The 26,952-nt window shown below is 41.4% G+C and overlaps 1 protein-coding gene across 1 annotated transcript in view; it reads left to right on the top strand.

Moving 5' to 3' along the window:
• The window catches only part of CACNG6 (calcium voltage-gated channel auxiliary subunit gamma 6), a 202,837-nt gene extending 182,843 nt beyond the window's left edge, over positions 1-19,994 (top strand). The window contains exon 4 of the mRNA XM_073602733.1: positions 18,891-19,994. Coding sequence (XP_073458834.1) covers positions 18,891-19,117 — 227 coding nt within the window. The 3' untranslated portion in view covers positions 19,118-19,994. The remainder of the gene's footprint in view (positions 1-18,890) is intronic.
• The last annotated feature ends 6,958 nt before the right edge of the window (positions 19,995-26,952 follow it).

Genomic DNA, 26,952 nt, shown 5'->3' with positions numbered 1-26,952 from the left:
AAATTTTGCAAATTAGTAATATTTCTTCATAAATTTTGGCCAAAATTTATACGACTACATATATTTGGTAAAAATAACCCTAATTAGTGTATATTATTTGGTTTTTGTGAAAGTTATAGAGTCTACAAGCTATGGTGCAAATCATTGAAAATTGATCACACCTGATCACACCTGATGTACTAAAGACCTATCTAATTTCTTGAGACACTAACAAGCTGTTCATTTTTTTCCAGAAGTTTTAGGAAAACGTGGGGAAAAAAATGAAAACGCATTTTTTTTTCCACAAAGTTGTTCATTTTTAAGATATTTCCAACGCATAGCATGTACATAGTAAAAATGACACCCCAAAATATATTCTGCTACTCCTGAGTATGGCGATACCACATGTGTGAGACTTTTACACAGCCTGGCCACATACAGATGCCCGCCAGGGAAGTAGCACCTTCAGGCGTTCTACAAGCATAAATTACACATCTCATTTCTCAACCACCTATTACAGTTTTGAAGGCCCTGGAGCCCCAGGACAATGGAAACACCCACAAAATAACCCCATTTTGGAAAGCAGACACCCCAATGTATAATCTATGAGGCATAATGAGTCTTTTGAAATGTTAATTTTTTTCCAGAAGTTTTTGGAAAATGTGGGAAAAAAAATGAAAACGCATTTTTTTTTTTCCACAAAGTTGTCCATTTTTAAGATATTTCCAACACATAGCATGTACATAGCAAAAATGACACCCCAAAATATATTCTGTTACTCCTCCTGAGTATGGCGATACCACATGTGTGAGATTTTTACACAGCCTTGCCACATACAGAGGCCCGCCAGGGAAGTAGCACCTTCAGACGTTCTACAAGCATAAATTACACATCTCATTTCTCAACCACCTATTGCAGTTTTGAAGGCCCTGGAGCCCCAGGACAATGGAAACACCCACAAAATAACCCCATTTTGGAAAGCAGACACCCCAATGTATAATCTATGAGGCATAATGAGTCTTTTGAAATGTTAATTTTTTCCAGAAGTTTTTGGAAAATGCGGAAAAAAAATGAAAATGCATTTTTTTCCACAAAGTTGTCCATTTTTAAGATATTTCCAACACATAGCATGTACATAGCAAAAATGACACCCCAAAATACATTTTGCTACTCCTCCTGAGTATGGCAATACCACATGTGTGAGACTTTTACACAGCCTGCCCACATACAGAGGCCTGCCAGGGAAGTAGCACCTTCAGGCGTTCTACAAGCATAAATTACACATCTCATTTCTCAACCACCTATTACAGTTTTGAAGGCCCTGGAGCCCCAGGACAATGGAAACGCCCACAAAATGACCCCATTTTGGAAAGAAGACACCCTAACGTATAATCTATGAGGCATAATGAGTTCTTTTGAACTGTTCATTTTTTTCCAGAAGTTTTAGGAAAATGTGGGAAAAAAAATGAAAACGCATTTTTTTTTTTTCCACAAAGTTGTCCATTTTTAAGATATTTCCAACACATAGCATGTACATAGCAAAAATGACACCCCAAAATATATTCTGTTACTCCTCCTGAGTATGGCGATACCACATGTGTGAGATTTTTACACAGCCTGGCCACATACAGAGGCCCGCCAGGGAAGTAGCACCTTCAGGCGTTCTACAAGCATAAATTACACATCTCATTTCTCAACCACCTATTGCAGTTTTGAAGGCCCTGGAGCCCCAGGACAATGGAAACACCCACAAAATAACCCCATTTTGGAAAGCAGACACCCCAATGTATAATCTATGAGGCATAATGAGTCTTTTGAAATGTTAATTTTTTTCCAGAAGTTTTTGGAAAATGTGGAAAAAAAATGAAAATGCATTTTTTCCACAAAGTTGTCCATTTTTAAGATATTTCCAACACATAGCATGTACATAGCAAAAATGACACCCCAAAATATATTCTGTTACTCCTCCTGAGTATGGTGATACCACATGTGTGAGATTTTTACACAGCCTGGCCACATACAGAGGCCCGCCAGGGAAGTAGCACCTTCAGGCGTTCTACAAGCATAAATTACACATCTCATTTCTCAACCACCTATTGCAGTTTTGAAGGCCCTGGAGCCCCAGGACAATGGAAACACCCACAAAATAACCCCATTTTGGAAAGCAGACACCCCAATGTATAATCTATGAGGCATAAAGAGTCTTTTGAAATGTTAATTTTTTTCCAGAAGTTTTTGGAAAATGTGGGAAAAAAAATGAAAATGCATTTTTTTCCACAAAGTTGTCAATTTTTAAGATATTTCCAACACATAGCATGTACATAGCAAAAATGACACCCCAAAATATATTCTGTTACTCCTCCTGAGTATGGCGATACCACATGTGTGAGACTTTTACACAGCCTGGCCACATACAGAGGGCCACCAGTGAAGTAGCACCTTCAGGCGTTCTACAAGCATAAATTACACATCTCATTTCTTAACCACCTATTACAATTTTGAAGGCCCTGGAGCACCAGGACAATGGAAACACCCTCAAAATGACCCCATTTTGGAAAGCAGATACCCCAATGTATAATCTATGAGGTAGAATGAGTCTTTTGAACGGTTCATTTTTTTCCAGAAGTTTTTGGAAAATATGGAAAAAAAAAATAAAAACGCATTTTTTTCCCACAAAGTTGTCCATTGTTAAGATATTTTCAACACATAACATGTACATAGCAAAAATGACACCCTAAAATACATTCTGCTACTCCTCCTGAGTATGGCGATACCACATGTGTCAGATTTTTACACAGCCTGGCCACATACAGAGGCCCACCATTGAAGTAGCACTTTCAGGCGTTCTACAAGTATAAATTACACATCTAATTTCCTGACAACCTATTATTTTTGAAGGACCTTATATTTCTAACACATAGCATTTACATACCAAAAATTACACTCCAAAATAAATTCTATTGAGGAAAGAGTAAAAAAAAAAGTATTACCTGTGGTTTTAGTAGTGTCCCCAGAGGAGAGAATTGGTGCATGCAGCAGGCAGCAGGCAGGGATGTGCTTAGCAACAATAGTAATTATCCAGGCAGCAGACAGTAATATTGTCTATAGTCAGCACAAGGATATCGTCAGCACAGCCAAAGCATTTGTCCATAGAAATTGTCCAGGCAGAGACAGCCAGCACAGCCATAATATTGGTCCTGGTACACCGTTACCTCCCTGCACTCATTATTGTACTGCTCTCCAGCCCTTCGTAAACATACTGCCTCTTGCTACAGCTAATTATTTCCATAGTCCAGGTAGCAGGCAGAGGTGTGGTCAGTTTATGCTGCAGGCAGGGGTATGGTGGTAGTAAGTCAGCAGCAGGCTAAGGGCCACAATCAGGTAAGACCTGTGCACAGGGGCAGAGGCTTCAACCCACCCAAATCTCTATGAAGCCTCTGGACTCCAGACCCTAATCCGGAAATTATGAAACCTGGAGACAACAAAAAAAATTGTTTTCTCCATCCAGAAAAACATTTCTGGAGCCCCTCACATGTGAGACCCTTGTGTCCTACAGTAGCAGGGCAACAGATCAGTCCAAGCGGTAGGTAAAAGCATAGTCCATAAAACAGGCCAGGCTCAGATGACGTGCAAGCAGTCCAAGTGGTGGGCATAAGTGTAGTTTGTAAAACAGGCCATGGTCAGTTCACATGTAAGCAGTCCAAACAGTTGGCAGAGGCATAGTCAAAAAACAGGCCAGGGTAAGTTCACGTAGAAGGCAGTGGCATGGTTATTTGAGGAAGCATGGGAAATGGTCAGCACAGATGTTGAAAATGGAGAAATGGTTAAGAATATGGGCTAATATTTTAGGGATGTGTGATATAGTCTGAAGCATTAAACCAATGCAAAGGCCGGGTTCAAGGGGACACTGGGGACAATGGTAGCTCTTCGAAATCCTTTACTGCTGCATACTCGACATCTTTTTTGGCGTCTTCGGCCTGCTTCAGATGGTGGAATGTGGTCCAGGAAGTGGCGTTCATAAAGTCGGCTAACAGCATCAGAGCGAAGGTTTTCTGGAGGGGTCTTTGATGGTAGATGAGGGATGTGACAACTTCTTCAATTAATTTTAGGAAGTGGGCAGGGCTTTTGGTGGATTTGGTGTAAATTATGTAGGCATTATAAATGGCCAAATTAATTAAATAGAGTGCTACTTTCTTGTACCAGAAACAGGACCTCCTTATTGCTAAATAGGGCTGAAGCATTTGGTTGTTGAAATCCACCCCCCCCATGTACAGATTGTAATCTTGTACATATTTTGGCTTTACAATGGGACCTCGTCTTCTCTGAACTTCAACTGTAGTGTCGTCATGGATGGTGGACATCATGTACACATTCCTGGTATCCTTCCACCTCAAGGCCAGCACTTCATTGCATCTCAAAGTTGCTCTTTCTCCCCTTCGCAATTTCTTATTTACTATGGCTTGTGGGAAGCCTATTCTTTCTGGAGGTTCCACAGGCCAGGGTTTGTGTGAGGTATAGGTGTTTGAAAAGGGGCAGGCTTGTGTAGAAGTTATCCAGGTATATGTGGTAACCTTTCTTCAGCAGTGGGTATGCCAGGTCCCATACAATTTTACCAGTTGTGCCCATGTAGGCCGGGCACTCAGGGGGCTGGAGCTGGCAATCTCTTCCTTCATATATGCGGAACGCATACAGATATCCCGTGACTCTCTCGCAAAACTTATAACATTTCACTCCGTATTTGGCCCTTTTGCTAGGAATGTATTGTTTTATTTCTAGCCGGCCTGAAAAGGGTACCAGCGACTCATCTACACATATATGCTTATCGGGGACATAGAGTTATGCAAATTGTTGGGAAAAGAAATTAATGAGTAGGCGAATTTTATATAATTTATCGTAATTGGGATGATTGTGGGGAGGGCACTGGGTGTTGTCACTGAAATGAAGAAAGCGCATTATCATCTCGTATCGGGACCTGGACATTACAGAAGAATAAATGGGCATGTGGTGAATGGGGTGGGTGAAACAATAGGCATGTCCTTCATTTTTTTTTGTAAGCCCCATGTTTATGGTGAGGCCCATAAATATTTTGAACTCCTCTAGAGTCAAATCCTTCCACTCGAATGGACAGGTGTATGAAGATTGGGGGTTGTTGGCAATATGCTGCTGGGCATATAAATTGGTCTGGTCCACGATGAGTTGCAGCAAAGTGTTGGGCAAAAATGAATTAAAACAATCAATTTCAGAGGTATTGGCCTGCAAACCTGGCTGTGCAGTGAAAGGGGGAATTCTTGCTGATCCTGAGTGGGAAGGCAGCCATGTTGAATTGGCAAGACCATCTGGGAGATATGTAGTGGCTCTGGTTCTTGGGGGACGTGGCACTCCAGTGCTGGTAGTTGGAGTTCCTGTGCTGGCATTTGGGTGTGATGCCGCGGAAGTGCTGGTACTGGGCATTTTTTTGTGGCCTTTCGCTGGCGGCAGCTCTGGTACTGGGTCTTTGGTTTTGGGGTCTATCGCTGGCAGCAGCGCTGGTACTGGGCCTGGGAATTTGATCCTGGGGTATATTGCTGGTGGCTGTCTGGTTTCCAGAGCGCCATGCTCTTTTAAGAGGGATCCATTCTTCCTCTGATTCGTTTGCCGATCCACTACTATCGATCAGTTCAAATGCTGAATTTAATTCACAATCGGAATTGGCATTTGAATCTGATGAGAACTCCCCGCTGCTCTCATCAGTCATGGAGAAGATCTGGAATGCCTCCTCACTTGTATAGAATCTTTTGGACATTTTTTCTGATGGGCTATGCGACAGGTGACAAATTACGGTTACTGATGGGCGACAGGTGATGGGTGACAGGTGACGGTCACTGATGGGTGACAGGTGACGTGTGACGGTCACTGGTGGGTAGCAGGTGACGTGTGACGGTCACTGGTAGGTGACAGGTGACAGGTAACGGGTGACAGTCACTGATGGCAGTCTCATATGGTGACTGGTGCACTTTATGGGACTGATAGGTGACAGATGAGGGTCACGGATGGGTCACTGATGACGGTCACTGATGGGGGTCACTGATGACGGTCACAAATGATGGTCACTGATGGGTGACAGGTGCACCGCTGACGGCAGTCTCTGATGGTGAAAGGGGCACTTTGTGGGCACTGATAGGTGACAGGTGCACTTTGTGGGCACTGATAGGTGACAGATGAGGGTCACAGATGGGTCACTGATGACGGTCACTGATAATGGTCACTGATGGGTGACAGGTGCACCACTGACGGCAGTTTCTGACGGTGACAGGTGCACTTTGTGGGCACTGATAGGTGACAGGTGCACTTTGTGGGCACTGATAGGTGACAGATGAGGGTCACAGATGGGTCACTGATGACGGTCACTGATAATGGTCACTGATGGGTGACAGGTGCACCACTGACGGCAGTTTCTGACGGTGACAGGTGCACTTTGTGGGCACTGATGGGTGACAGGTGCACTTTGTGGGCACTGATGGGTGACAAGTTTACGTTGTCGGCACTGATAGATGACAGGTGCACTTTGTGGGCACTGATGAGTGACAGGTGCTCTTTTATAAGCACTGATGTGGTGACTGTTGGGTGACAGCTGTAATGGGGGGGGCGATGTGACAGGTTCTCTTTGTGGTGTTGGTGCAGTACACTACAAAACACACATAGATTGGTCACTCACTGCTCCTGTCTCTTCTCTCCTCACACTGGAAACGGTGTGTGAGGAGAGAAGAGACGGTAACAGCTAGTAACCGGTCTATGTTTACATTTGGTGATCGGCTGTGAATGGATCACAGCCGATCACGTGGTAAACAGCCGCCAGCCATTGGCTGTTTACCATTATCGGTGATGAGCAGTGTTCCTGGGAACACGCCGCCACCGACATGACCTCGCTGCGCGCTCCCAATCGCACGCATGTGCAGTCTAAAGTGGGGAATACCCCTTTGTGATCGGCCGTGACGTAATCGCGGCCGATCACATGTTGAACAGCCATGCCCAATGGCTGTTCACCCCTGTCGGTGATGCGCTGTGTCCCGGGGACACGGCGACACCGACAGAGCAGGGCTGCTTGCCTGCGATTGCGCGCATGCCCTGTGTGAATCAGCCGCCATCATATGACGGCGGCCCAGAACAAGAGCCGCACCGCTCCGCCGTCATATGATGGTGGGCAGGCAGCAACAGGTTAATGGGGTTCATTATTCGGGTCCGAACTTTCGGAAGTTCTGGTGCAGTCCTACTGGACTTTGACTGGGCCATTCTAACACATGAATATGCTTTGATCTAAACCATTCCATTGTGGCTCTGGTTGTATGTTTAGAGTCATTGTCCTGCTAAAAGGTGAACCTCCGCCCCAGTCTCAAGTCTTTTGCAGACTCTAACAGGTTTCCTTCTAAGATTGCCCTGTATTTGGCTCCATCCATCTTCCCATCAACCCTTACCAGCTTCCCTGTCCCTGCTGAAGAAATACCTTGGTGTATTCAAGGTGATATTCAGTGTTCGTTTTCTGCCACATATAGCGTTTTGCTTTTAGGCCAAAAAGTTAAATTTTGGTCTCATCTGACCAGAGCACCTTCTTCCACGTGTTTGCAGGGTCCCACACATAGCTTCTCGAAAACTGCAAATGAGACTTCCTATGGCTTTCTTTCAACAATGGATTTCTTTTTGCCACTTTTTGCCAGATTTGTGGCATGCATGACTAATAGTTGTCCTTTGGACAGATTCTCCCACCTGAGCTGTGGATCTCTGCAGCTCCTCCAGAGTTACCATGGGCCTCTTGGCTGCTTCTCTGATTAATGCTCTCCTTGCCTGACCTTTCAGTTTAGGTGGATGGCCATGTCTTGGTAGCTTTGCAGTTGTGCCCTACTCTTTCCATTTTTGGATTATGGATTGAACAGTGCGCCATGAGATGTTCAAAGCGTGGGATATTTTTTTATAACCTAACCCTGCTTTAAACTTTTCCACAACTTTATCCCTGACCTGTCTGGTGTGCTCCTGTGCCTTCATGATGCTGTTTTTTCACTAAGGTTCACAGAACAGCTGTATTTATACTGAGATTAAATTATTTACTAATTAGATGTCTTCTGAAGGCAATTGGTTCCATTAGATTTTAGTTAGGGGTATCAGAGTAAAGGGAGTTGAATACAAATATACGCTACACTTTTCAGATATTTATTTGTAATACATTTTGAAAACCATTTATCATTTTCCTTCCACTTCACAATTGTGTGCCACTTTGTGTTGGTTTATCAGATAAAATCCCAATAAAATCCGTTTACCTTTTTGGTTGTAACATGACAAAATGTGGAAAATTTCAAGGGGTATGAATACTTTTTCAAGGCACTGTACACCTCTAATAAATTCAAATTGGAACATTTCCACACAGAATTTCTCATCTCTACCCTACCTACACACATACCCTAGAGTCTCATTTCTTCTACTGCTACAAGTGGAGCTTGTAGCAAGCTTACGTAATTCTTGCCTATGAGAGAATTGCATAAGTGGGAGAGGTACTTGCTCCCCAAAAACATAAAAAGACATTCAATATGTTGGGGAAGGAGACTAGCATTTCTTTCACTTTAAAGTGAAGGTCTGTTTTCGAAAGCTCATCTTAACTGAACTAAATGTAAAAAATGCAGGCTTAATAAAAAACCACAGCTAGAGTTTTTTTTTTTTGTAATGCATTCAGATATTTTAATGCGAATTGGGAAAACAATCTGTGATCACTAGGTACTAATCATCTGTATATTTAAAATGGAAGATTCCCTTTATTGTACATGCAATGCATTTGAACATAATAAGGTCAATATTAAAAGTAATGGCAGATCATTGCTTTGTGGTGGTTAGAATGAAACAGACATACTGTATCTCTCACCTCTCATTATTTTCGAGTCTTCTATGTACTTGGGATGGATAGTATACTGGATAGCATCTTATGTGTGAGGTATCATAATATAAAGGTAGCCAGGTTCATTAGATTAGTATTTCTCAAACAGGGTTCCTTCAAACGTTTTTAGTGACATTTTTTTGTTGCGTACATTGCTCTGGCACTGACGTCATGCGGCAGAGCCAGCGTCGTGGGATCAGTGGGGCCTCTATACTCAGAGAGGTAACCACTAATACCAATGATCTTTTTAGTTGTTTGTAAGGGGACATTTATGCCAATGACCACCAAGGTAAGGGGCAGTCTGGGTTTTTTTTTCACCCTAAGTGTAATGAGACATCATTTTCTCTGATTACAAATATAGGAGGGCCTTCTCTCTCAGATCACCCAAAGTAAGGGGACACTTACTAAACAGTAATAAAAGAAAGCCCCACCTTAACCATTGATGTAAGGTGACATTTCTCAACTGACCCCTAATTGAAAGGAATACTACAATTTATACAGCTTTCTTCTCACCATTTTATTATAAGTTTTATCTTGCAATTATTATTTAAAATCATGTTATCATTCAGATCAGGAAGTAATGCATGCTGTGTTTCAAATATGCTAGGTGCCCCACATTCCTTTTCCTTTGTTGTATTATTATAACTACATCTTCCTGACCACTCTAATATACAGTGAGATGTATATAAAATTCATAATATATACGACACCAGAAAAAATTATTTCAAGTGTACCACTGAGGCAAAAGGCGTGAGAGACTGCATTCGAACATTCTGATACAATCCATCCAGTTTTCACAAGATTGGGTAAGCATTCTCCAAGTTAAAAGACTACAGCAGACTCCGTGGACAATTGTGTTTAGGAGAAAAAAATCATAGGCTATGATGGATATCCATGACTGATCAGTAAAATAAAGTGTCTACAGTATCTTACAAAAGTGTGTACACCTCTCACATTTTAAAAATATTTTATTATATCTTTTAATGTGACAACACTGAAGAAATGACACTTTGCTACAATGTAAAGTATTGAGTGTACAGCTTGTCTAATGCCGCATACACATGATCGGACATTCCGACAACAAAATCCTGGATTTATTTCCGATGGATGTTGGCTCAAGCTTGTCAAACGCGGTGACGTACAAAACGTACGAAGAGCCAAGAAAAATGAAGTTCAATAGCCAGTGCAGCTCTTCTGCTTGATTCCGAGCATGTGTGGAATTTTGTGCGACACCGGATTTTGTTGTTGGAAAATTTGAGAACCAGCTCTCAAATTTTTGTTGTCGTAAATTCCGACAACAAATATTCGATGGAGCCTACACACAGTCGGAATTTCCGACAACAAGATAACATTGAACATTTGTTGTTGGAAATTCCGACCGTGTGTACGCGGCATAACAGTGTAAATTTGCTGTCCCCTCAAAATAACTCAACACATAGCCATTAATGTCTAAACCGCTGGCAACAAAAGTGAGTATACCCCTAAGTGAAAATGTCCAAATTGGGCCCAAAGTTTCACTATTTTGTTTGGCCACCATTATTTTTCCAGCACTGCCTTAACCCTCTTGGGCATGGAGTTCACCAGAGCTTCACAGGTTGCCACTGGAGTCGTCTTCCACTCCTCCATGATGACATCACGGAGCTGGTGGATGTTAGAGACCTTGCGCTTCTCCACCTTCCATTTGAGGATGCCCCACAGATGCTCAATAGGGTTTAGGTCTGGAGACATGCTTGACCAGTCCATAACCTTTACCCTCAGCTTCTTACCCTCAGTCTCAGCAAGGCAGTGGTCATCTTGGAGGTGTGTTTGGGGTCGTTATGTTGGAATACTGCCCTCCGGCCCAGTCTCCAAAGGGAGGGGATCATACTCTGCTTCAATATGTCACAGTACAGGTTGGCATTCATGGGTTCCCTTGAAGATCGGTAGCTCCCCAGTGTCAGCAGCACTCATGCAGCCCCAGACCATGACATTCCCATCACCATGCTTGACTGTAGGCAAGACACACTTGTCTTTGTAATCCTCACCTTGTTGCTGCCACACATGCTTGACACCATCTGAACCTAATATGTTTTATCTTGGTCTCATAAGATCACAGGACATGGTTCCAGTAAACCATGTCCTTCGTCTGCTTGTCTTCAGCAAACTGTTTGCGGGCTTTCTTGTGCATCATCTTTAGAAAAGGCTTCCTTCTGGGACGACAGCCATGCAGACCAATTTGATGCAGTGTGCGGAGTATGGTCTAAGCACTGACAGGCTGACCCCCCCCCCACCCCTTCAACCTCTGCAGCAATGCTGGCTGCACTCATATGTCTATTTCCCAAAGACAACCTCTGGATATGACGCTGAGCACGTGCACTCAACTTCTTTGGTCTACCATGGCGAGGCCTGTTCTGAGTGGAAACTGTCCTGTTATACTGCTGTATGGTCTTAACCACCGTGCTGCAGTTCAGTTTCGGGGTCTTGGCAATCTTCTTATAGCCTAGGCCATCTTTATGTAGAGCAACAATTCTTTTTTTCAGATCCTCAGAGAGTCCTTTGGTGCCAGTTGCGAGGTGCCATGTTGAACTTACAGTGACCAGTATGAGAGAGTGAGAGCGATAATAACAAATTTAACACACCTGCTCCCCATTCACTGATATATCAAATGTGCGGCGCTAAAAAATAAAAATTAAATAACTATATAACTAATATACATATGTAGCATGAATACAATAGGTAAATAGAAAATATATGCAGTGATACAAAGGTGATTAATAAATGTTCAAAAGATAAGTAAAGTGCACGTGCTCCGTGTATTTTACAAAAAATCCTTAATAATATAATATTTTTAAAAGTCCATTAAGAAAACATAAAAAGTGATGATATCTTCGTGCAGTGTGCACACACTCTCCACCAGATGTATCCTTACCTTAAGGGCTTTATATAAAAGCCTGTAGTAAATATTATTATCCGCTTCAAAAATCCTCTTGTGATTCCTCTTTCCTGTGGTGGCTAATTTTGGCTTACATGCTGATACAAGAATCACGCCCTCCTCCTGATTAAAGTGCAGATCAAAAGCCACTGCTTCCTCCTGGCTATCAGCAGTCTCCTCATATATATCACATGCAGAAACAATAGAGGCTTGCAATAGTGTGAAACCGTTTTCAAAACAGGTTTATTGCAACTAAAATTCTGCATAGATTTACACTCACATTGCCATGATAAAAACACACCTTGGTATACCTATATACAGAGGGGTGATAACATCACCTGGAGACCAAATGTGCAGCCCCAGTTCCCGGCGTTCACCCTGTCCTAAGCCTGTGCTGCAAGAGACTCCTTGCTTACTTCCATGTCAGCCGATCAAGCTCCTCCTATTGGTTTTGTCACAATCTCGTGGCTTCCTCTGGGAATTGTCAGAGACATTCTCTGACAATTTCCAGAGGAAGCCACGAGATTGTGAAGGCTGCACATTTGGTCTCCAGGTGATGTTATCACCCCTCTGTCTATAAGTATACCAAGGCGTGTTTTTATCATGAAAATGTGAGTGTAAATCTCTGCGGAATTTAAGTTGCAATAAACCTGTTTTAAACACGTTATTACACTATTGCAAGCCTCTATTGTTTCAGCATGTGATATATATGAGGAGATTGCTGATAGCCAGGAGGAAGCAGTGGCTTTTGATCTGTGAGGAATCACAGGAGGATTTTTGATAGTTGATAATATTTACTACAGGCTTTTATATAAAGCCCTTAAGGTGAGGGTACATCTGGTGGAGAGTGTGTGCACACTGCATGAAAATATCATCATCACTTTTAAAGTTTTCTTAATGGACTTTAAAAATGTTACATTATGAAGGATTTTTGTGCAATACACAGAGCACGTGTACTTATTTTTTGGACATTTATTAATCACCTTTGTATCACTGGATATATTTTCTAGTTACCTATTGTATTTGTGCTTCATATGTATATTATAGTTAATTCATTTTTATTTTTTAGCGCCGCACATTTGATATATCAGTTTGCATTATCACATTTAGGGAAGTGTGAGAAGTGTTGGCAGCTGATTTTAAGTTTAATTTTTATTTTAGATTTTCATTTTAGGTAGTAGTTTGGCAGCTCACAAGGTTTTACCCACTTGCTCCCTATTCACACCTGAGACCTTGTAACACTAATGCCGCGTACACACGGTCGGACTTTTCGTCTACAAAAGTCCAACGGACGCTGACGGACTAAAGCTGGCTGGTAATCCGATCGTGTGTGGGCTTCTCCGGACTTTCAACTGACTTTTTTAGCCTCAAATCCGACGGACTTTAGATTTGAAACATGCTTCAAATCTTTACGTCGTAAGTACGACGGACCCCGAAATCCGCTCGTCTGTGTGCTAGTCCGACGGACAAAAACCCATGCTAGGGCAGCTATTGGCTACTGGCTATGAACTTCCTTATTTTAGTCCGGTGTACGTCATCACGTACGAATCCGTCGGACTTTTGTGTGGTCGTGTGTAGGCAAGTCCGTTCGTAAGAAAGTCTGCCGCAAGTCCGCCGAAGGTACGTCGGAAGTATGTCGGACAGGCTGTCGGACTTTTGTAGACGAAAAGTCCGACCGTGTGTACGCGGCATAAAGAGTCACATGACACCGGGGAGGTAAAATGGCTAATTGGGCACAATTTGGACATTTTCACTTAGAGGTGTACTCACTTTTGTTGCCAGTGGTTTAGACATTAATGGCTGTATGTTGAGTTATTTTGAGGGGACAGCAAATTTACACTGTTATACAAGCTGTACACTCACTAATTTACAGCAAAAGTATAATTTGTTCAGTTTTGTCACATGAAAAGATATAATAAAATATTTACAAAAATGTGATTGGTGTACTCACTTTTGTGAGATACTGTATGTGATAGCGCTGCTTATAACTTATATCTAATATGTGTCTGTAAAACCATATAATTAGTAAAGTGTCAGTGCCAATAGATAAAGTGCAAAACAATCAATAATTGTATAAAATTCATAGAAATTCATAAAAAGTCCATAAATAATAAAATAAATGGTGGCCTTCTTATAGACAGTGCACAAGAAACTTTGTCGTCAAAGACATGCCTCACAACAAATTCCACTCCGTGACTTGTGCTCCCTTCACCAGGTGCAATGCAAGCTCACAATGCAAGTGACTCCTCGATACCTGGGTGTTATTCTGAACAAACCTCACCACCCCAGCTTCATAAATTGCACTCACATTTATTTAAAGGAAGCTATGAGGATGGTGGCGTAACGCGTAGAAGTGGAGCCTGGCAGTGATATTTACATGCAATACGTGAGATCTGCTGGATTTGTTTTTATGTGCTGTATTTTACCTAAACAAATGTGAGTGAATTTATGAAGCTGGGGTGGTGAGGTTTGTTCAGAATAACACCCAGGTACTGCACTATTGGACGCATTCTTGTCTTTCTACGTCTGCTTGAAGCTGTTGGTGATTATTGAGGAGCCACTTCTAAAGGAGAATCATACTGTTTTCAAAGCACATTTGACCCTGTTTAGAGCCTAAAAAGGAGGTGAGCTTGCATAGCAACTGGTGAAGGGAGCACAAGTCACGGAGTGGATTTTGCTGTGAGGCATGTCTTTCAAGGCTTTGTTGTGCACCGTCTATAAGAAGACCTCCATTTATTCATTCATTTCTATTATTTATGGACTTTTTATGAATTTCTATGAATTGTGTGCACTTATTGATTGTTTTGCACTTTATCTATTGGCACTGACACTTTAATAATTATATGGTTTTACAGACGCATATTAGAGATAAGTTATAAACAGCGCTATCACATAGATACTTTATTTTATTGCTGTTGATATGGGAACACATAGGTGATAGCAGCAGCTTTTTTTGTTTTCTTTGGTAAATTACTTTCTTCACTTAATACTAGGTGGCAGCGTGTTTTTTTTCATGACTGATCAGTGGTGTTGCTATAGGGGTGCAGGGGATGTGGGCACCCACTAGAGGGGTGACACCAGCTGTGCGATCTTGTGAAGGAGGGGCAGGGGGAGCTTGTCAGCGCTCCATTCTTGATCTGCCCGAATAGGAGGAGTGATCATGTTGTCGTCTGAGGCAGCTGGAGAATGGAGCACACAGTGGGGCTGCAACAACTGCTGGAGGGAAGATTTTACTCTCACCTCCCTCCAACAGCAACCTGACGTGTGTGGAAGAAACCTGGCAGAATGTGTACTGACTGAGAAAAATACCATACTCCTGGTGAGGGGAGGGTGGGCAGAACACACTGGTGACCTCATGTGTGATTTCAGGCGCTGCCCATACCTTGGCTGGTGTGACTGGAGAGGTGGGAGATTTAAGATAGGAAGCTCCTCCACCTTCTCTAGGAGGACAGGGGGAACATGTGAGCTCGCAGAACACAGGGACACACTTTGGAGAAGCAGTATTTAGGTAAGAAGGTGCTTGAGGTTTTGTCCCTTTACTTCATATTAGAATTGGACACTATGGCTTTCATTAATGAAAAGGCAGTAGTACTGTGTTTAGGAACAGATTTTTTTAAGCCACTGGTAATAGATATAATGCATCTGTCTTCCCACTGGGGTAACATTTTGTCTTTACCAGGAGCTCCTACCTCACTTACTACTGATCTCTGACCTCTGCATCACTTCTGCATCACTTACTACTGATCTCTGACCTCTGCATCACTTACTACTGATCTCTGACCTCTGCATCACTTACTACTGATCTTTGCATGCCTACGAATCTCTGAAACCTGCGTCACTTTCTATCGACCTCTGAATTCTTCTTTGCCTACTACTGAACTCCTCATTGCCTACTACTGAATTCTGCATTGTTTCCTGCTGAACTCTGCATTGTCTACTGCTGAACTCTGCATCACCTACTACTGAACTCTGCATCACCTACTACTGAACTCTGCATCAATTAATATTGACCTTTGAACTTTGCATCACTTAATATTGACCTCTGAACTCTACATCACTTACTATTGACCTCAGAACTCTGCATCATCTATTACTGTTCTCTGCGTCACCTACTACTGACCTGTGAACTCTGCATCACTTACTACTAAACCCCTGCACTCTGCATCCCTCTTAGTTATGGCCAATATTCAGCACAATAAAAACCACAGCCAATTTTTGCCGCAGCATGCCTTACTGACCTCTGAACTCTGCCTCAATTACTACTGACCTGTGAACTCTGTGTCACTGCTCCCCTGTTCTTTGCTTTTATTTTATTTGCAGCCAATATTCAGCGTAATAAAACCCACACCCAAATTTGCCACACATTCTTTTTCTTGCCCAGGAAGGCCCAATTTAGGATCCTGGACACAGGCCCCATTATTTTCTACATTCTTTCATTCCACCTCTATATTTTAAAGTGGGATAAAATGATACATGTTTCAGTGCCGTGTGCTGTATCCCACACCGTTCTTCCCCTCCCTGGTTGGTGTTGGTGTTGGGGGGGGCACAATATGGAATCTTTGTCCTGGGCACTGAATGACCTTGTCTCAGCACTGGGTGACACCATTAAGTAGGAAGTGATATCCGACCATGATGGTGTCCACCCCATCCGTAACAACACGCAAATCGGTGCACCAGCACCAACCACATCAATTACAGGGACCAGTTTGGGTGTGCACACTGTGACCATGCGCTGCCAGTCCCAAAATTTGCTAGTTGCTTGAAAGTTGTTAGAGGCACTACTATTGCCATTATATGCAGTGTAATATGGGGAAAAAATATTAGACTGATGTCTATTGTTCTCCTGAGATACAGTAACTGCATAACTGCAGTGTAGGCTGTTTCTGGATATGTCTGCATTGTGAATATACATGCAGACTAGGGTGATACAAGAGTGCCTTCCAGAAAAAATTATTGGATCACACCTGTAAATCTGCATTTGATCTAATGCTAATGCCTAGTTTAACTTTCACTGTGGGCTTGTTCTGAGCCGCTCCTATTTTTACAGTGGCTTCTGTCCTCTAGGGGTTTTCCTTGGTATTAGTGCTGCAAAGAAAGATTGTCACTTTTACATAAAAACAATAAAAAGCTTTAGATGCATTACATTCAAGCTGAATTCCAGGAAATCAGCTAAATACCCATATGAAATCAATACAGTATTAGTGAACGCTCTTATCTGCCAAAGGAACTGTAAGGCCTCCTGCAAATGGGCAGAAAAAAAGGCTGCTTTTAAAAGCAATTTTATTTATGAATCTGAAGGCAGCTCACATGCATGTAAATTTAATTCTAGTGGCTGGAACAAAGGGCAAGTGTGCATTAATGCACATGTATGCATGTAAAAATGCCCCAGATTGAGCATTTTATACACTGGATTTTTCTGCCATCTTCTGGCAGAAAAATTCAGCATAAACTGAATTATTTCAATATATCTATATGCATGCCAGCCTAATTCTGTATGGCTGCATGCACACTGGACCTTTTTATACCTGTTTCTAGGGATATATGGCGGGTTTTTTTCCTGTCTCTAAACATCCGTCCATGTTAGCCTATGTGTCCATGCACACATAGACATTTAGCAGTGTTAAGTGGCAGGAGCTTTTAAAGGTTTTTAGAGGAAGGAAAAAAAAAAACATTGCCAGTGTGTCCAGGAGCAGAGTTTGGGCGGAAAAAAATGACTGACGCTACAGAAAGCAGCTAAAAGCTGTTAAAAGCTGCTAAATGTGCCCATGTGCTTGAGCATTAATTAATTTCAGTGGTCAGAATAAATTATTAATTCTGGCCAATCAAATTAATTAATTCCCACGGGCTTGACATCTGTAAAAGCTCCTAAAAGCTTGTAAAAGCTTTAGACACTTTAACAAGTGTCAGGTAATTTTCTGCAAAAGCGCTGCTGGCTTCTGGAAGAGTTAAAAAAACATCCTCTCTGCATGAGGCCTTACAATCCAAATACTTCTGCTTATCAGCTAGGAAGAGACACCATATTCTCTGTTGAAGTGTTTGTAAAGGCTTTTTTTTTTTTTTTTTTAACCTAATGCAATCTCTGCATTAAGGTAAAAAACCTTTTTAGATGCAGCTCCCTCCCCCAAGTAGTTACCTAAGCCCAATCTCGGTCCAGCACTGTGTCTGAGAGCAGCAGCACTCCACTTTCTCTTCCTCCTTGCTGAATTCATTGAAAGCAGTGGGAGACATTGGCTCCCACTGCTGTCAATCAAATCCAGTGACAAGGGAGTGGGACGAAGGTGGGGCCAAGCTGCACTCTGTGTTTCAACAGATGCACACAGTGTGGCCTATGAGCAAGCCTTTATGAGTACCCCCCAGCAAGCATCTTCCTAGTGGGGGTACTCAAAGGCAAGAGGCGCCAGTATTGCCTGCAGGGGATTCCAGAAGAGGAGGATCCGGGCTGCTCTGTGTAAAACCATTGCACAGAGTAGGTAAGTCTTATATGTTTGTTATTTATTTAAAAAAGAAAAACAGACTTTATTATCACTTTAAATTAAAGATTGCTAAAGTGGCATAAAAATTGTTCCCAGTAAAGGAGATAATAAAATGTATCTCTCCCGCTGCTCATGTCCCAAGCACTGCCTAAAGACTCTTCAGAAATTGACACTTCCAGAAGTTCCAATCCCCTGGTCTCCCACCACTCTCAGTGGTCACTCCTGCCAGTCCCAACATTCTCTACATTTATTGGCACAGGCAGCGGGAGAGGAACATATTATTCTTTACAGGGACCAGTTTTATTTTCCTGCTTTGATTTTAGCAGGGCTTATTTGCTCCTAATGCAGCCCCCTCTCTATTGGTCTGAGCACTGCTGTACAAGTTATAACAGGATGCTAACATCAAGACAGATTCAGGTACTCTGCTATATAAAGCAATATACAACATTAAATGATCTTTAATATTTGCCTGTAGTTCAGTTTTAAAAGGCCAACATAAGGGATTGTAAATCACAGGACTTTGGGTCACATATTTCACTCTACACAGACGCAGTCTATATCTATACTAGTCACATGTCAGATGAATTTTATGAAAGCCTTGTTAATTCTTTCTTATCATTTTTCTCCACAGGTGTGTTTGTCATGATCACCATGGTAGTATTTCGTCAGGCAGTCATTTTGCTCATGGCAAGTAACCAGAACGTACATCTACAATATGAATACTCATGGTCTTTAGCATGCGCAGCAGCAGCAGGAACCATCTTGGTATTCGGAGGAATATGTTGCTTGTTTTTGGTACTGCCATCTATGCCCAAGAAACCTTGGGAATACTGCATGAAGAAGGGAAGTAGTTCTTAAAAAAAAAAAAAAGTGCAGACCGTTGGCGCTTAATTTTCTAGCCAATCAGCTGGAGACCGATCAAACATGGCCGGGCTCTCAACACTGAAGTCCTTTGCAAAATGAGGACAATTTGTTTACGTCATTGTCTATTTATGCACCTGATCCAGATTTACAGTCAGTATTTAGACTTTACAAGTTGTGGCGATTCTTGCAAAGGAATAAGCTTTGATATATGGACAACCTATTTATATCCTATTTTGGACCGGATGTTTTTTCCCTTTTGTAAATAAGCTTTGTAGCATCCAGAACTCTGTTAATGTATTTTACTGGGGTTGGGGAGGGCCACTGTATAGAAAAAAAAAATGTTATCTTGGTGTTATATTATATTGTGCTATTAAAGGTTATTTTTATTCTGGTGAGTGTTTGCATTGAACGTGCAAAAAAATATTTCATGCATTGGCATTGTAACTTTTGAATCACAAATACTGTGAAAATCCATTATGGAAAGCTGACCAAGGATGCTGTTTGCAATGGATGTTATGAGCCAATTTGTATGGAAATCACAAGGAAAAAAAGTATGATTTTGTGGACTGGCTACTCATTGTGCATGTCAAGTGCATAGATTGTGGGTTTATAAGCAACAAAAGTACCTCCTTTAAATGATATAAACAATTTGATGACCCCAAATGCAATTCAATTCAATTCTCTTTTACAGTTGTCTTCATTGCATATATAAGATATTTTGAACCCAACAACTTAAAAAATCTGAAAAAAAGGTTAATAAAATGGTACGTTAACCTAAAAATCACGATGAGGCAAAACTATAAGCCCCCAACATACCTATGCCAAAACTTGAAGTGTGTTTCAGAAATTAAAGTTAATTTTGTTCAGTTCTCTTTTATGGTTTTCTTCATTAAATATACAAATTATTTTTATGCAACAATTGGAAAAGCAGAAGCAAAATTCTTAAAGTTGAACTCCATGCAAACAGATAAGAACACAGATGGAATACAAATATAGGAGCTTTTTTAACTGCCAAATGATTTACATTTCTATACATTCAGCTCTGAGTTCTTCAGTCAATTCTACCTTGAAGGACATGGCTGGGCTGTGTAACACAGGACACCCATGTCTATCAGGGTAGAATTGACTGAAAAACTAATCTCTGTCTTGCCTGCGCTTTCCTCCTACCAACATACCCCTTGTTAGCACCTGAGCACTGCATCACAATTGACTAGCTTATTATGCTACTTCTCCCTGTGCGCTGCTGTACGGGGGACTGAAGAGGCTGATACCAGGCCAAATTCAGGTTCTTACACTATTTGAAACATGTTTAATGATATATTATTACAGAGCTTCCTTAATGTGTGTCTTTTACACCTGGCCAGCATTCAGCTTTAAATGGTATGTTAACATAAAAACTGCTAATAAAACTATAATGCAAAGCTAAAGGCCTCAAAAATATCTATCCCAAAGCTTAAAGTGTAAATCAAAGTTTGAAGATATGTCCAGTAATAAATGTAACATAATCTAATTTTTACCAATATATTTGTTTTCTTGTTACTACTACTTTTTCTTCTTTACCAAGTTAAAAGAGCAGTATGGGGTTTGGGTTTTTTCAGATTCATACTTACCCAGCTAGGTGCAGCATCAGTCCCCTGCTGGCTCTAACACTGAGAACTGAGCAATCAAACACTGCCGAATGTGTGGTTCTAAGAGCTCCCTGAGCAGAGAGCTGGTGACTGTCAGTCGCCAGCTCTCTGCTCTGCCCCCTCCTTCCCACACTCACTGGAGCACTGGGCTGTGGAAGGGGTGGAAGTGGCCGGCTCAGGCTCTCAGCAGCTCACCGAGAGCTTCAGCCAACTGCCTGATGAAAACGGGTCACAGAACTGCAGAATGAACTGTATTCCTGTGATCCACAGGAGAAGTACAGCCAAACAAGCTTTGGTTGTACTTCTCCTTTAAGCTGGCCATACATGTATTAAAATTCAACCAGTTCAGCAGCGACCAGCCGGATTTCGATCCATGTATGGGCTAGCTTGTTGTACACAAGTGGATCGATAGCCTGCCAGATTTCTCTGAACAATCAGTGCTGCTAGCTATAGCCAGCAACACTGATCATTGTATTCTGCTCCCCGCCGGGAGAATACAAGATTCCCCTATTCACATTGAATGTATGTATGGGAGAATCAGTTTATTTTTTTTCTTTAAACTTGCTGGTTGAATGAAAAAAAATGAATCGTGCATGGCCTGCCTTAGCCATCAAATAATGCAGAAAGTTTGAAGTTTAAACTTTCTGCTTTTTTTTTCTGTGATAAATGTCTACAATTTAGTCTCAACCTGCAAAAAATGCCTGTTGCCAGGAAAGCTGTCTTTTTTTTTAAATGACCTGCAACCTAATTTTTATGCTGATAGCTGTCCCTCTGCTATGTTACCCACATGACCACATCCTCTCCTTCTTTTCTTTCTAATTCATTACTTTACCAATGAAATTTAATACATAAACAGAGCTATCTAGATGCAAAAATTTCTTTGAAAATATTGAAGCGCTGCTTTGTGTATAAAGACTAATAAGGTGAAAACAAAGCAGCTGCTCCATTTAAATGATTTCAAGCATGAAGGTATACAATTCTTAGAAAATGGAGCGCTTGCTCTGTGTATAATGTGCATAATTCAATCAAAAAATATATATAGTGACAATTTCAAACATAGAAAAAAAAAAAAAATATATATATATATATATATATATATATATATATATATATATATATATATATATATATATATATATATATATATATATATGATAAAATCAAAATTATAGTCAATATAAATATTAATACAAGTGCTCCTCCACAAAGTGTTATCAAATTGTAGTCTGTTATTTAATCCATGTCACCACTTCCACCACCAGGTGTAATGCCTGCTCACCTATGGAGGCAACCCCCTTGGGTCATATATAGCTCTTTAAAGACAAAGTTTAAGGTGGTCCAAACATTTCCATAGGAGACCCCCCTTGGGTCATGCAAAGCTAAATAATATGTTTAAGAGATGGTCCAGCCGGCTTCTACCATGACTCGGGAAAAGAAAAACAGCGTTTCATGGCGCAACAGTGTAATTACATCAGGGCCATAGATAAAAACATATAGCAATATCCCACTCACATGTTACATCATCTTGTATATAGCTTGTATTATGTAAGGCTAATCAGGGAGACACTGCTCTCCTCCTCACCGTTACAACCATGTAACAGACACTGGATGGAAACGTCACCAGCTCCTTCTGACGCGTTGCGTCACCGATCACGTTACTTTTTCAAGGAGTTGGTGACATGTCCATCCGTTGTCTCAGTTACACGGTTGTAATAGTGAGGAGGAGAGCAGTTTCTCCCTGATTAGCCTTACATAATACAAGCTATATACAAGATGATGTAATATGTGAGTGGGATATCGCTATATGTTTTTATCTATGGCCCTGATGTAATTACACTGTTGCGCGATGAAAGGCTGTTTTTCTTTTCCCGAGTCATCCTAGAAGCTGGCTGGACCATCTCTTAAACATATTATTTAGCTTTGCATGACCCAAGAGGGGTCTCCTAAGGAAGCGTTTGGACCACCTTAAACTTAGTCTTTAAAGAGCTGTAAATGACCCAAGGGGGTCCCCTCCGAAGGTGAGCAGGCATTGCACTTGGGGGTGGAAGTGGTGACACGGATTAAATAATCGACTATTACACTTTGTAGAGGAGCACTTTTATTAATATTTATATTGACTACAATTTTGGTTTGATCACATATACATTTTTTTTCTATGTTTGAAATTGTCACTATATATATTTTTTGATTCAATTATGCACATGTCACCTTATGCACATCATACACAGAGCAAGCGCTCCATTATCTAAGAATTTGCTATCTTGATGCAACTTCATCCATTAAAACCCGAGACACACAGACTCATTGCTCATTCTTACTTCTTTCGAGCGCATTTGCCACACTGACCCTTTGACATAAGGCACTCTGTCCTTGCTCTACAAATCCTTGTTGTCTGGGAAATACGCCTGACCACCCGCTCTGCACTACTCAATGGGAGGTGGAACTGGGGACCCAGCTGGAAGCTCATCAATGGTCCCAAATATGGGACACTGACACATATGGGTCAATCGATTATTTTTGGAGGCAAACTACAAACTTATGTTACACTGGCACATGGCACCGTCGAGACTGCCTAAGTGTATCCAAGGCACCACAGACCGTTGCTTTTGGGGACGTGGATTGGCTGACACGTGTAGTGGGAGTGTTCAAGGATAAAAAAGATTTTGGACAAGGGTGTACTAACTGCTCTATATAGTTTTGGAGGCCAGTATCTCTACAAACCCATATAATGCACTGCTCAACCTGAAAACTGACCGATGCACAGCGAACCAATTTAAACTGATATCCTTCATTTTTACAGCCGCCAAACAAACCATGGCTAGAAATTGGAAATGGGGGATTCCAACCATAAAACAAGTTAAAACTAAGATGACGTGGTACTTGATTAACCAAAAAATGGCAGCAGTCCTGCAGGGGTTTTTTGCCTTCCTCTGGATCAACTGTGGGTATAGGTTTGTGTATGTGGGATTGTATTATTATTATTATTTTTTTTTTTTTGGTTAAACTAGATGGACTTGTGTCTTTTTTCAACCTGACTAACTATGTAACTATATGTAAGGACAAAGTCACGAAATTAAAAAAAAACTTGAACCCCTGGATCTCCAATTATTGAGGGGGATCCTAAATGACCCTTTGTGGTCACTTTAACAGACATCCAACTACCAACTAGGAACTTGTCTTGGGGTCTGGGATCCTCCCTAGTCCTGCTATGACCCACCCCTTATCACTCCTTCCCTACTTTACATCCCTCCCCCTTTTTTCTTTTATTTTCTCTACTTCTCCTTTCTCTTTCTTCTTTTCCTTTTTATCTTCTGATCTCCCTTCTTAAGCCTTCTAGGTTATGCCATGTTCTAAAGGACTTATCACTACACATCCGTATCCTTTCGGCCCCCTTCTCATGGATGACCATAAGTCTTGAGACAGCATGTGCCCCTTTCTATACCTACCAAATCTTTCTGGGAAATTACCCCATAAAAAGTGTTGCCTCGACAAGAAACAGAATATACAAACACATATAAATAGACAGACACTAGTATATCACTACAGTGCCATCTATAGTTCGGAATGCATAGTAAATGCTGTTGCACTTCTAACACCCCTTCCCAACAGGATGTGCTTTGAGTGTGTCATTGAGGTTCCTCTGAAGAAGCCTAAGCCATCTCTTCTGATGGGCAACACTGAATGTCAACAGCACCCTGCTCCTGAGTCTTCAACACAAATAACACATATCTCCTGAGCTCGAAGGTGGACCCAACAGTGGTGTTACTCTAAGGCTCTTGTCCTGGCAAATCTGGATAAATGCCACTTTGCTGCCCTCATAAGACTGGGGATGTTTAGATGCACTGAAATTGAGACACAGCTCAGTTGGCTCTGAGGGAGAGGTAATACCTCGAAATGCGTCAGCCAGTTTTACTGTGGGACATTTCACCTGTAATGTGATAACATGGACGAAAATCTGCTAATAATTTGATATTCTGTATCCAAGCACATGTTTTTGAGTATCATTCTTTGTTTTTATACAATAAAGTAATTTATTGAGGACATTGCACTAGGCCAGTGCAGCCTTTGTTTATTTCTCAATTTCCCTGCTCCTGAGTGTCAGTGTCCCCAAGCAGATGACACCCCTACTTGTTTTGCATCTTACATGTGGAACTGTTCCAAGATTTCTGCAATTTTATGACTCTCTTGATGACTATGGTTGAGAAAATAACTTACATCTTCTTCCTTCTCTATTGGGATCCCAAGATAGTGGCTGATGTTCCCTAGCTCTTTAAAGTGAATCTCAATGCTAAAGGTGAATCTCAATGCTAAAGGAAGTATCCACAAATATAAGGCCAGATTAGTTGCCAAGTGAAACTCTCATAAATTTTAAAAAGAATACGATGAAATACTCGCTTTCGTCATAAAACACTCCACCATCAGAACGCTCCTTAGCATTGCAGCCCGGAAGGGCATGTGAGTGAAGCACTTAGATGTCAAAACCACTTTCCTATACAGAGACATTAAGGAAGATCTCTACATGTAGCAAATATCAGGGTTTGAGCAAGGACACAACCTTGTTTGTAAACTTCAAAAGGACACAGCCTTAAGCAGTCTACAAGGACGTGGAATGAGAAAGTAAATTAAATACTCACAAGAGAGGGATTCTCAAGAAGTAAAGCATATCCCTGTCTCTACTCCAGAAATCAAGATGATTATTATTATTTTTATCATTATTATAATAAAGGATTTTTATAGCACCAACAGTTTGCGCAGCGCTTTATGATGATAGGTGGATATACATCCTAATGTAGGTTGATGATCTTATAATATGTTTTGAACAAGAAGGGGATTACAATTAGTTTGCTTCCTATAATTTTGTGGTTAGGGGGGAGTTCCAGGAGTGTCCAGGTTTTGTTTCCTGAGTCAATATTATTTCTTCTTCCGCTGCCTTTTTCCATTTATTGGTTTTGCTTTTTGGTAATTTTTCTATCTCTTCCCGACCGGCTCACGTCGATATACGTTGGCAGAAGGGCACGCCCTTTAAGAAGCGGCTTGCGGGCATGCGTGTGCCGGCAGCGCGCACACCGCAAGCTCCATGAGTGTGTTCGTGGGTCCTGCGGACTCGATGTCCACGGGGATACCCGCGATTGTCTCACGGAGAGGAAGAACGGGTAAATGCTGATGTAAACAAGCATTTCCCCGTTCTGCATAGTGACACTGACACTGATCACCGCTCCCTGTAATCGGAAGGGGTGATCAGTGTCATGTCACACATAGCTCCTCCCCCCCACAGTTAGAATCACTCCCTAGGACACACTTAACCCCTACAGCGCCCCCTAGTGGTTAACCCCTTCACTGCCAGTCACATTTACACAGTAATCAATGCATTTTTAATCACACTGATCGCTGTATAAATGTGAATGGTGCCAAAAGTGTCCGATCTGTCCGCCATAATGTTGCAGTCACAATAAAAATAGCTGATCACCGCCATTACTAGTAAAAAAAAAAATATTAATAAAAATGCCATAAAACTATCCCTTATTTTGTAGGCGCTATAACTTTTGCGCAAACCAATCAATAAACGCTTATTGCGATTTTTTTTACCAAAAATATGTGGAAGAATACGTATCGGCCTAAACTGAGGAAATAAATTGTTTTTTATATATTTTTTGGGGTTTTTTATTCAAGCAAAAAGTAAAAAATAATGCGTTTTTTTTCAAAATTGTCGCTTTTTTTTGTTTATAGCGCAAAAAATAAAAACCGCAGAGGTGATCAAATACCACCAAAAGAAAGCTCTATTTGTGGGCAAAAAAGGATGTCAATTTTATTTGGGAGCCACGTCGCACCACCACGTAATTGTAAGTTAAAACGATGCAGTGCCGAATCGCAAAAAGTGGTCAGCCAAATGGTCCGGGGCTTAAGTTGTTAAGTACGTTATGTGTCTTAGCAGCATATAACAGTATGGGGGGGTGGTATCCCTTTTGTCGCCCTGAGTGGATGTTCTAATTTCAGACTGTTCTGTTGGATCTAGTGGGAAATTTTACTTATCTATTAAGAGTTCCACCTCTTATTCTTACTCCTGCGTGGCCTCATTTTGGTCAGCTTCTCTTGCTCGTTCACTGGGCAGATTCACTTCAGGGATCATTATTTCTCATAATGGGCTCTCATTAAAATAAACAATGCAGCTAATTGTCACTTTGTCAGTCTTTAAATAGAGGA

The sequence above is a fragment of the Aquarana catesbeiana genome, linkage group LG10, assembly GCF_042186555.1.
Source record: "Aquarana catesbeiana isolate 2022-GZ linkage group LG10, ASM4218655v1, whole genome shotgun sequence".
Taxonomy (NCBI): domain Eukaryota; kingdom Metazoa; phylum Chordata; class Amphibia; order Anura; family Ranidae; genus Aquarana; species Aquarana catesbeiana.
This window is presented reverse-complemented; position numbering and strand designations above follow the sequence as displayed.